The 12,015-nt window shown below is 51.1% G+C and overlaps 1 protein-coding gene across 2 annotated transcripts in view; it reads left to right on the forward strand.

Annotated features, from left to right (window-relative positions):
- EPHB1 (EPH receptor B1) overlaps positions 1-12,015 on the forward strand; it is a 271,605-nt gene that overhangs the window by 78,710 nt on the left and 180,880 nt on the right. For both annotated transcript variants that reach the window (XM_075004741.1, XM_075004742.1), the window contains exon 2: positions 3,191-3,255. In XM_075004741.1, the coding sequence (XP_074860842.1) occupies positions 3,191-3,255 (65 nt within the window). The remainder of the gene's footprint in view (positions 1-3,190; positions 3,256-12,015) is intronic.

Here is a 12,015-nt window from a genome sequence, read left to right on the forward strand (position 1 = left end):
AACAATAGCAGGTTTAAAACTAACAAAAGGAAGAATTTCTTCATGCAGTTCACAGTTGACCTGTGGAACTCCTTGCTAGAGGGTTTTGTGAAGACTTGGACTTTCACAGGGTTCAGAAAAGAACTAGGTACATTCCTGGAGGTTAGGTCCATCAATGGCTGTTCGTCAGGATGGGTGGGAATGGTGTCCCTGGCCTCTGTTTGTTGGAGGCTGGAAATGGGCAACTGGAGAGGGACCACTCAGTGACTAGCTGTTCAGTTCATGTCCTTTGGGGCATCTGGCATTGGCCACTGTGAGCGGACAGGAGACTGGGCTAGATGGACCTTTGGTCTGACCCAGTGGGCTGTTATGTTCTCCTTTCTCTGCAATGACGCTGCTTCCCCGCATTGTACCGCCTGTTCTTGCCTCACCGTCGCTGCCCCTAGTAGGCCTGTGGAAGGGGGTGGTTCCTCCCCCTCCCCTCTCCTTCCTACACTCGGTACTAGTTGTCACTTGTCCCTACCACACACAGTACACATCCTCAGAGTTGTTGTGTGTCTCCTCCCGTTTTCCAGACCTCTCCCAAACACACCGTGGCTCATGCCTTTTTAAGGGCTTTTTTTTTTTTTTTGTGAGACTGCTCGTGGCCATAGCTTGCCTGGGGAGGCCTACAAGGAGCAAACTTCTGTGATTTGATGGTATCTACATCTGTCTTATATAAATGGGGCCTGTGGACAGGTGTGTGGCTGGGCAGCCATCATCCTCTCCTATAAGAATGGCCATACTGGGTCAGACCAAAGGTCCATCCAGCCCAGTATCCCGTCTGCCGACAGTGGCCAATGCCAGGTGCCCCAGAGAAGGAGAACAGAAGACAATGATCAAGTGATTTATCTCCTGCCATCCATCTCCTGCCCTTGTACTGAAGGCCAGGGCACCATACTTTATCCCTGGCTAATAGCCATTTATGGACCTAACCTGCAAAAATTGATCAAGCTCTTTTTTAAACCCTAATAGAGTCCTGGCCTTCACAGCCTCCTCCGGCAAGGAGTTCCACAGGTTGACTGTGCGCTGTGTGAAGAAAAATTTCCTTTTATTAGTTTTGAACCTACTACCCATCAATTTCATTTGGTGTCCCCTAGTTCTTGTATTATGGGAAAAGGTAAATAATTTTTCTATATTCACTTTCTCCACACCATTCATGATTTTATATACTTCTATCATATCGCCTCTTTTCCAGACTGAAAAGTCCCAGTCTCTCTAGCCTCTCCCCATATGGTACCCGTTCCAAACCCCTAATCATCCTAGTCGCCCTTTTCTGAACCTTTTCTAACGCCAATATATCTTTTTTGAGGTGAGGAGACACAGGGAGAGCAAGAATGGCCAGGCGCTTTGGATGCTTGCGTCAGGTGTAGACAACCCAGGTTTAACTCAGTGCTCTGTCACAGACAGCCTGTTGTCTCTGTGCTAAGTTCCTCACCTGTGAAACTGGGGTAATAGCACTGTCCTGCCTCACTGGTGCTTGAGAGTGACATGACATGAAGCGTATGAAATATGGGAACCGTGATGATGGGCTACGTAAATAGCTTACAGCAGTAGCTGCAAGGAGCGTTCTGATATTTGGTGAGAATTGTAGATTTTTTTTTTTCCCCATTAATACTGTATAGGGAGGTGGAACACCTCAATTCCCCTGGTAAACCCCCCTTCAGTCGCCACCGTGACTTAGTGGGGGGTTTGTAAAACGTAGAAGCCATGTCAACTGCCGCTAGGCAGCGGTGCTGAGGAAGGAAGAAATGTAGAACAGTAATCAAGAGAGACTGGGTGGCGGGTTCTGGTGTCAGAGTCCTTTAGCCTTACGCCCTGAGCAGTGGCAAAGGGCTGGGTAGAGCGACTAAGAGGAGCCCCTCATTTCCCACGTGTGATTGCTGGCGCATGGATGGAGGAGTAAGTGCAGCAGTTTGGCAGCGTTTACTAGTCCTTTTGCTGCACTGATTTCATTTCCCAGCCATTTATCTTTCAAGTACCGCACGTTTATCTTCCCAGCACTCCTTTCCTACTGCCTGGAAGTAGAAACTTGTGTGGGACAAAAATGCTGCCCTTAAGGCTCCCTGCTGGTACACGGAGCTGTTAAGGAAAACCCTACCATGTAGAGGCTTTGGAGTGGACAAACCGGCATCTAGAGCAGACACGAGTGACAGATTTTTTCATATTTGGTAGAGATGCAGAAGCCAAGCAAATTAACCTGTGGCTGCCTTACTGAAAACAAATAGATTGTAATCTGGAAGATCTTCCCCACCGTCTATATATCTTGTGGGGTTTTATGCTTATGAAAGGAGAGCAGTTGCACTGCATCTTAATGTCTTGCCAAATTCCTCACCCAGTCCCAGAAAATCCAAACCAGAAATCCTGCTGCTGTGATATTAGCGACTCTTCACAAATCTGGCTTTTCCTGCCATGTTGGGAATAATGAATATATGCCACAACACGATACATGAAACAGCTGCCAGTCTGTAAAACATGACACCCAGGGCTGTTGATCAAAGCCTCAGCTGTTAGTGACTTCGCACAAGAACTGCAAACCTGGCCTCGCTCAGCCTTCTGGTCACCAGGAGCTGGGCTAGTACGTGTGACCAAAGGTGAGCTATCCTGTCCCGCTGGCCCTGGGCTTATCCTGTAATGTAACAATTCAAGCAGTGCAATGAAATCTACAGCCAGGAGCTGGTGATGCTTTCAATGCAGGCCTTGATATAGGGACCTTTTTACAACTCAACACAACAGTTTTTACAGGTGCCATCATTTTCTTGTTTTAAGGCTGTCGTGACGCAGATTTGCCTGCGTTGCTGTAGTCTAAGGGGGCGCCTGAGACTCGCTCACTTGCAGGCTGGGGTCCTGTCAGGCTTTATGCTGAAATAAATCCAGTTGATTTCTATGGGAGTCTGGCGGCAGAAGCAGGAGACTATTGAGGTTGGCGTACCTTGCATTAAAGCGGGGGGGCTTGGAAACCGTTCGGTGTTAGAGGGGCGCCATGGCAGTGTTTCAGAGGAGCTCCCTGGAACTGATCCTGTACCATCCAAGCCAACGAGAGAGCTAGTCAGTACACTGGGTGCCGCATCTGATCCCCAGTTCCTGGGCCAGGTGTTTGTAATTTCAGTCTAGTATCTGGAGTCCCTAGTAACTCATTTTTGTTTTGACCCTCTTGTGTGTGCTCCTCCAGAAACCTTGATGGACACCCGGACGGCTACCGCGGAGCTGGGCTGGACGGCAAACCCTCCTTCCGGGGTAAGTGGATGTGTCCGATTGCCAGTTCTCTGCATGTCTATCCGGCGTCTCAGGCTTTGCAGCCACGTCTCAGGAAGTGCTGATTTTTGTAAGACCCGCTGAGGCCTCGTGAGATGGTGAGGCCTGTCTGTCGCCTGCGAGGAACGCGCTTGCCACGCTCGGCACAAACAGGAGAGGCTCGGCAAGAAGTGCCCTATGGCCTGGGTGTTGCAATATCTTATGGCACGGCTCTTGTGGCGGTAGGTTGGCAGGCCAGCGGGAGACTGTCTGCTTCCTGCAGTGCTGTTAGTGACACTTGTGTAGGTGGGGGGAGTTTTTCACACCCCTCACTGACCCAAGTACGGATGGGGACAAAACCTAAGTGACAGTGGCGCTTTCTAGCCTGTTGAACAGTACAGAGAGAGAGCCGTGCTAATCTACGTACGAGCAAAACAAGAAAGCACTGCAGTAAAGACTAGTCAATTATTTTGTTAGTCTCTGGCGTGCTGCTGGGCTGCTTTCTTGTTTCTCTAGCCTGCGGGCGAATTGCACGTTCCATGCCCTGTATACAGCAAACCCGGTCTCGGCAGCAGCTGATCTGAGAGCCACCAGCCTCCCTTTGGAAGGCAGGAATCCCGAGCGGGCACCTCGGTGCGGTATGGCAAGGGGTAAAGCGAGTACACTTGTCACCTGGGCTGCTGGGCCCAGCCGCTCTGCCAGCGTGACTCCCTGGTGAAACGTCACTCCGCTGCTCTCCCTCCCACCATGCACCCCCAGCTGTGACGCGCCCAGCAGGGGCAGGGGAGGAGCTGCTTGCCCTGTGCCCGGCTCTGGGACGGCATCAGCCTCCGCTTGACTCCCATTCTGCCAGGGCCCAGCACGCAGCCGGGCAGAGGAGGAGGGGATTGCGATCCATCCTGGGCCTCCGTGGCGTTCCAGAGCCCTTGGCAAGGCAGCGAGTCAGCAGCAGCTGGGGCGTGAGCAAGGCAGAAACCTGCCCCAGCAGTAGCTGTTGTGCCTTCAGCCTCGGCTCCCGTACCACGCGCAAGCGTCAGAAGCTGCGGGAGGGAATGTGTGCGCAGGCGGGGGGTGGGTGAGGAAGGGAAGGCGGCTATTGGGGGCAGCAGAGTGTAGACAAGGTGATGTAATGCAGGGCAGGAGCAGAGTTCCCTCAATTATTTTTCCATCCACGGTGGAATATGTGTGTTCTGTGCGCTGAGGCATGTGCAGAGGTGCAGCGCCCATAGAAACAAATGGTACCCACTGCGGGTGCCCTGCTGGGCAGCAGGGAGTCCCTCCAGGGTGGTCACCCTGGCACTCTTCTTACAGGGACCGCTGGCTGGGGACAGAGCTGGGTAGGAGACCGGGGTGTGGACCAGGAGCCTGGAGAGGGAGGCACTAAGACAGTGTTTCTTAAACGTTGCGAGACCACAGAACACCCAACAATCAGAACTGTTTACGCCTGACACCTCTGAAAATGTTCTTCAAAAAGATTCAGGAGCTCCCCTCCTTCTCCCCCCTCGCACCCCCAAAGAGCAGCACTACGCAGCAGAAGCAGGCGGAAGTCATGTGATCGGGCACGCTGGCGGTGAGGACAGAACGCTGTGTCGGTGTCAGACCACCGGAGTAGGATATCGGGAAAGCTGCAGAACACTTGCAGCGCACGGCGCGTTGTTCATGGGAGGTAGCTTAAGAAACACTGGTGCGGGGCATGTGCCGTAAGCGTCCAGCATTTCTTAGGCAACACCTCGCCGCCTGTGCCGGGGGGTGCGTGCCATGTCCGGGCTCTGCAGGCTTCCAGAAGTGGGTGTGCAACCTTTAATGCACCACCGCTCAGAGGCAGTGACAGTCTCACCTCCCATCTGGTGGTCGGGATTGAGCGGGTGGAGACGCCTCTGTCATTTGTGTCTCTGGCCCAGCTGGGTCAGGACAACCCACGCCGCACAGGTCGTGGGACTGCCAGTGTATGGTCCGGGTAGTAGCTGCCTCAACAGCGGAACTTCTCCTTCCTGTTCGGTCATCTTTGAGCTAGTCAGAGCAGCAGAGAGCTCTTCTGCTGTTTGTCCAACCCGGCCCTTAGCTGTTTCTGCTAATTTCTCTCCGTAAGAACACCAAGAGGGAGCAATAGACCGGCTGACTCACCCCCTTCTTACTTCGTTTTATCGATTGATTTCCATTGATCATTTCCATTTCCATTGATTTCGTTTTGTGCATTGATTTCCAGTCCTGTGCTCGCATTTACCAGACACGCTCTCAACATGGCTCTTGAGCCTCTGCAGGGCTTTTTCCTTAGGTCTAGTTCAGTCTCCTCTTCATCTCCCGTGTCTACCTTTTTACTCATCATTTTTATAGGCTATTTTGACATTTTTATAAACCTTCACTCACTTTATACAGTTAAATGCGCATTTACCATAAACAGGTGTAGATCTGGCTATGAAAGCAGAGAGGTTGTTTCCTCCCTGCCTTCTGGTCCGAGGGCTCTGGGGACATCCAAAATGGAAACAAGGAGTAAAACGTGGAATGGCTGCCTGTTGCTGGAAAGACAGGCAGCTGGCTGATTCCAAGCTCAACGTCTGACCAGACAAACTTTCAGAGAAGTTCTTTGTTCTGAACGTACTTGAGAGAATTGGAGGGTGGTCCCAATTCCTCATCACGTGAATGCCCCAAACAGGAGAAGGAGCAGTAACTTAGTAGGCTGGGCGCTGAAAGGAGAAGTATTTTGGTTCATTCTAGAAAGTGAACCTCACCCCCCTGCTCAGAAGACACAGCTGAGTGAGTCTATCCATCAACCACCCAAGGCTCAGCAGATGAGCTTAGAGTGCTTACCTTGTCCATAGGAGCAAGGAGGACTTTAGTGATAACCAGCATGGTAGATAAGTATTAGAGAGGTAGCAGTGCTAATCTGTATCTGCAGACCCAAGCAGAAGTCCTGTGGCACCTTGACTGACTTTGGGTGTGAGCTTTCATAGGCGCACCCTTCGCCAAGTGGATGTCGGTGAAGTGGGTCTGTGCCCACAAAAGCTCCTGCCCTGATAAATCTATTAGTCTTCAAGGTGTTGCAGGACTTCTCATTGTGTTTTTTCCATGCTTGACTTTGCTGCTGCCTTCCTTGTGGCTGGTGCACAGACGGTAAGGTTTCTCTGCACAGGCTCTGCAGACAAATATTGTTGACTCAGCCTAGTTGCTGTTACTGCTATGGGTGCATTGCATCAGCGATGGCTCATCGTTTCTGGCAGCTGGGTGTCAGAGACTATGACTTCATGTGGCGTGCTGGGCAGTCCACAGCTCTGAAAGTTGGGCTAAGGTGTGGGGAAACTTAAAAATGGAGGCAGATAAAGCCAGAGAACCCTCGTCTGCTTGTTCCGCCTCCTTATGACAAAAGGCGCACAGGATGTAAACTAGCCTCACGGTCCGCAGATGTCATTAGAAGATTTTAATGCATGGGAGATAAGGTTGTTTTTTAACCCCAGCTCGTACCTCATCAGTGGCTAATTGTGGGCCATGTTTAGTTTACATCTCAGCCTTGATCTTTCTGTCCGAGCCTGCGATCTCCTAGCTGCTCAACGATTCAGTAGATTCTTTAACCAGGAGAGCGGCAATGACCTCGGCAGTCTCCCTTGACAAAATCTAAGGGCTCGCTCCCCCAGGTGTGGATGGGGCTATCTAGGGGTGGGAGAGAGAATGAAAACGTGTTGTGTCTCTATTCTAATAGCAGCCTGTGGAAAATACTTGCAATGCCAGCAGGCCTCCGTGTCTCCTCTGCAAACTTTATTGGCAACATCCTAAGTTTACAAGTCTATGGGCGAAGAATGAGTAAGGGGGGGTGGGTAATGCTCAAAAGAGCAATGAAGTGCCTTCCCTCTCATCCCTTCCCGCGGAGTAGGGTGCCACCCCACCTCCAGAGCCCAGGAACACACCGTCCCTGTCTGGTAATCTTCCGTCCTGCCTGTTTCCTGCAGTGTCCTTAGCAGCCCTGGAGCAAATAGCTTCCTGTCAACTGGTTGGCTTTCTGCACAGTTGCCCTAGAATATGCCTGTTCCTCTGGCTGAGAAATAAAAGCCGGTTCCTGCATCCTGGGGGGAGGTTTCTAGGGCACTGGCTGGTCTGGGTCGGAGATGTAACCTAGTGTTCTAACCGACACGGCCAAGCTAGTGCTGCTTTCTGAATGTGGAGTATAATTGGTGGCAGGAGAGAGGACCCAATTCTCTGCTCGCTTAACCCAGCGTAAATCTGAGGTCACTGGTCTTCCCATAATGCAAGTCCATTGACGCAGGACTGGGGCCCAGTTGTGTGACGGGGCTAAGCACCCACAAGGGCTCTTGGAACTTTCCAGGGCACTTCCTGGCCCCACCACTCAAAGATTTGCCATATAACCCCAGTCCTGTTCTCTTCTCGGTGGTGGTCGTGCAGCGGTTTTCTCCCGGCTCGCCTTCTAGAGAGCTGCCCACAGCAAAAGGACTCGGTGGCACCCTGGGCTGTACGCCTTTGACTTTGTGTATCTCAGACACACAGACTTCGTCCTTCAGATGTGTCTTGTCCTCGAGCTGGCCCTCAGGCGTCCAAGCAGAAAAGATTTTCACCTACAGACAAATCTCTGAACTCCCTTCCCCCCGGCTTCCTCCTTCCAGGTAAACTGCTCTGAAGTCCCTGTTCTCCAGCCTCTCTCTCTCTCTCTCTTCACTCTCTACCAAAAGGCTGGTAATTAGGAGACATTAGCAGGCTCAAAACAGCTTTCATACCTGGAACATCATCCATAATTGCACTCAGCAGTACTCTTCCCTGGCTATTAATGTCACTTTTATGAAGTAATGAGGAACAAAACACCCGGAGGCACTTAAAACATCTTTCTTATACAATACCTGTCTTTGAGCAATGGGAGCATAAAATAACCTGACTCACATTCCCCTGACAGAGAAAGTGATAGACAAAGACAGGAGCAGAAATGGGGGTGGGGGGCGTAGAGAGATCAGTTAGGAAGGCTGGCTTCTGTTTAACAGATGGGTGTGATAGATTGATAGCGGGAGGGTTACACTGCTGGGAACTGCAAGCGAGGTGGCACAGAGGTAGGCCAGTGGACGGCTGGCAAGATGGATGACCGTGGTGAAGCAATAAAAACACAAGGGCAGAGCTTTGCTGTAGTGAACGATCCAATAGGCTTCATGTGGTTATGTTCTGTCTCGGCGCAAGCTTTCGCTCCCAGCTGCCTCTAGCTGGGGGCCCCCAGGGGTTCGGTAGGCAGGGCTTGTACAGAGGCATGGTCACCTTTTGGGTTCCTGCAGCCTTCCTCCCATCACAGTGGTCTGCACCAGCGTTTCGGGATCCCTGTGGCCTTGCACCAGATACCACTCGCTGCTGCTTTCGCCCTCCCTGGCGCCAGAGCTAATTTTTTCTGAGGCCCTCCAGGCTCAGTCTTCAGAACTGCTGTGCTCCTTTTGAGGCACCCAAGCAAGGGCCTTGACTTTGTTCTTTGTGGGAGACACTTCGTATGTGGGCTCTTCTGGGGACACCCCGCGTGGGCTCTTCTCAGCCTCTTGCCCTTGTTTGGGTGCCTGTTCGAGGGCTGAGCACTTGCCGAAAGCCAGCCCCATGTAGCTGAGAGTGACAAGTCACCAGAACGCTGGCTGGAATAGCAAGGAAAAGGAGCTGGTGACAGCCCCTCTCACACAGGGACGGGGGAAGCCCTCAGGAGGTAGGTGCAGACCAGGCATTCTGAACCACCCATTGTTTCTGCTTGAGCTAGGCCTGTCTTTGAGAGAGAGATCCCTGTGCCACTGTGACTCCCAGCAGTGGAAAAACCTCCACAGGTAAATTGTTACAGTGGTTTGCTACTGTCAGTATTAAATGTTTGAGCCTTATTTCTAGCCTGACTTTTTCTAGCATCGGCATCTACGTGTCAGCTCCACTTATGCCATCCTATCCTAGATCAAAGAACCCTTTACTAGGAGCTACTTGCCGACTGTTGCTTGAGTTACCGTTTTAACCTTTTCTTTAATGGAATAACTAGCGTGCACGTCTTTGGTCCCTCGCCGGAACGTATTTTTCTCCGCCTTCAACAACTCGTGCAGCTCCTTGCTGAAGCCTTTTGAAGTTTTCATCATCCTTTTTGAAGCATGCAACAAAACTGGCTCCAGTATTCCAATAAAGCTCTCCTTGCCAGAGAGAGCTAACATCCATGTATCCCTACAAACTCAAAACACAATGGTCAATCCAATTCAGATGCGACTGCATGTAAGTGAGGCCTCCTCCTGCTCCCAAGCCCACTTGAGCATTTAAGTAATATTCTTTAAGTATCCTCTTGTAAGCGTATAATCTTAGCCTTTTGTTCAGCTTAACAGCTCTCAATAAATATGTCTAAAGCAGGTTTCTGCAATTTCCTGCTCTGTACAGGTACTGGACATCTGCACAGCAGTAATAAAATGTATTCAGAGATTAAATCTCCTGAATGTTGTGAACTATATTGCTTTAAGACGGCATAATCCATGCACACAGGTAGAGCGCTTTTTCTTCCAGGCTGGCCCCTAAGATCTGCTGGTGAAATAATGGTCCCCTTGCAGGGTTTGCCCGTGACTTCAGCCAGGTCCTGATGTCACTCTGCGGGTACTTGCTTCTTAGAAGTGGTTGGAAAAGGATCTGGTCTGCACTGGAAAATCTTGACAAACACTGAAATTTTGGTTTCATTTCACACAAACCCTCAAAACTACAAAAAAAAAAAAAAAAAGTGTCACGTAACCAGAAAAATCAAACTTTTTGGACGCCAGTCTAAGTTGCACGGCTGTAAGCTGCGGAGAGCAGAGAGATTCTGGCCAACCACTCAGCTTTGGTGTTCAGATTTTCGGTTTGCCAATGGAAAACGTCTGAGGAATGCAGCCGCTTTCCACGAGGGCATGCGTGCGTCAAAACACAACTTTTCCATCGACAAAGACGTTCAAAAGAAAATGCAAGTTCAAGGGCTGCCCTCTCTCTCTTCCCTAGGCCAAGGTTCAGCTGGCCAAAAGTGGCTCCCGTGTAGCCTGTGCAGCTGAGAGTCAAGAGGCAAGGCAAAGTGCTTGGGCAGGTGCAGCTAGAAGAGTCATTGCTGATGTTCCTCACGCCCTCGGGTGGCTGGTTATTGCCCCACTGCAATTCTAGCAGCTTCCTGCTCAGTGCCCTCTGCTACCACACCCCTGGTGAGCCCGAAAGCTGTGTGCGTTGGGAAGGGATGCCGGCGGGAGATGCTTTAGCCAGCTGAGCCCTTCAGTTCTTTTCTGAATCCTCCTGAGCTCTTGGCCTCTAGATTACCGTGTGCGGGGGAAGCAAACCGCGCAGTTGGGTGAAACAGCATTTCCTCTTCTCCTCCTTTTTAACGTGCCCTCGCTTGGCTCCCTTGGAATAGCCCGGTCTCTTTGCGCTTTCCAACAGGGTTAATAAAAGCAGCGCCTCAGCCTTCTGTCACTTCACACTGCTTTCCTGTGCAGCTCAACGCTGGAAGGAAGTTACTGACGTGAAAACGAGTTCGTTGTTGAAATCCCTCCAACAGACTGACAGGAGAGAGCTAGGCAGATAACTAAGTGGATGGGAAACAGGTATTTGCATGCAGACAAAAGACTGAACAAGGGGGTAGGTAAATATGATATCTGTAAACATATGCAAAGAGACAGATACGCAGGCTGAGAGCTATAGAGAAGAGGCAATTGGCAGGGTAAACTGAACAGATCAGGCTTAAACGTCACAAACTCTTCATAACATGAGAACTAGCGGTCACTAAATGAAATTAACAGGTTTAAAACAAGAAGAAGAAGAAAAACATTTTCTTCATGTAGCGCACGGTTGGCCTGGGGAGCTCCTGGCCCGAAGATGAGGTGAAGGCCAGGACTTTCACAGGGTTCAAAAAAGAACTAGATAAACTCGTGGCGGTGAGGTTGCTTGGCGGCTATTTGCCAGGATGGGTAGGAATGGTGCCTCTAGCCTCTGACTGTCAGAGGCTGGAAATGGGTGACGTGGGAGGGATCAGTCAATGACTATCTGTTCTCTTCACTCCTCCGGGGGCACCTGGTTCTGGCCACTGTGGGCAGACAGGACACTGGGCTGGATGGACCTTTGGTCTGACCTTGTGTGTCTGGTCTTCTGTTTTTAAACTTATTTGCTTGTGCTGTCCCATCCCCTACCTTTCTTCGCACCTGCAGCAGCCTGGGCCATGCGCACAAATTAATATGCGCCTGGTGCTGCCTCACTTGAATCAGTTTTGGTTTCTTTGTTTTTCACTTGAACTTTTTTCTGTCGCAAGAATGAGCCAACGGCCCACTGTAATGAGCGCAAGAGCAAAATGGTGCTTGGGGTGTACACTGTGCCATAGCCGAGAGGGTGACACGCAGAGAGCAGAGACTTGTTCAAGGGCATGTGGGCTGGGCGGAAATCTGTCAAAATGCACGGTGCCCTCTGCAGGCCTGGTATGGCTGGAGGCATGAGCACTGCTAGTTATCTGTTGCTCTGGGTAAAATGTGCTTTGCAAGGGTCACCCTACATCAAGGTTCTTGTGCACGCCTGCACAGCCCCCCAGCGGCAATGGGTATTGACAGGTAGCTGGGTAGAGAAGAGAGAGAACACAGATGGGCCTGGGTGGAGAGGACAGAGCATATCGCCAAATGCTGCCGATTGTGGCTGTGGCCTCCTGTTCAGTGGGCTGGCCTGGGGGGAGCAGAGCCGTGAGAGGGGCATTTGCTGAGCTAACTCTCAGCTCCTCTCGCCAAAATTCTCTTCAGTCCCTTCCTCCCCAAGGTCCTGCAAGGAACCGAGGGTGCGGCA

The sequence above is a fragment of the Carettochelys insculpta genome, chromosome 10 (assembly GCF_033958435.1).
Source record: "Carettochelys insculpta isolate YL-2023 chromosome 10, ASM3395843v1, whole genome shotgun sequence".
Lineage (NCBI taxonomy): Eukaryota > Metazoa > Chordata > Testudines > Carettochelyidae > Carettochelys > Carettochelys insculpta.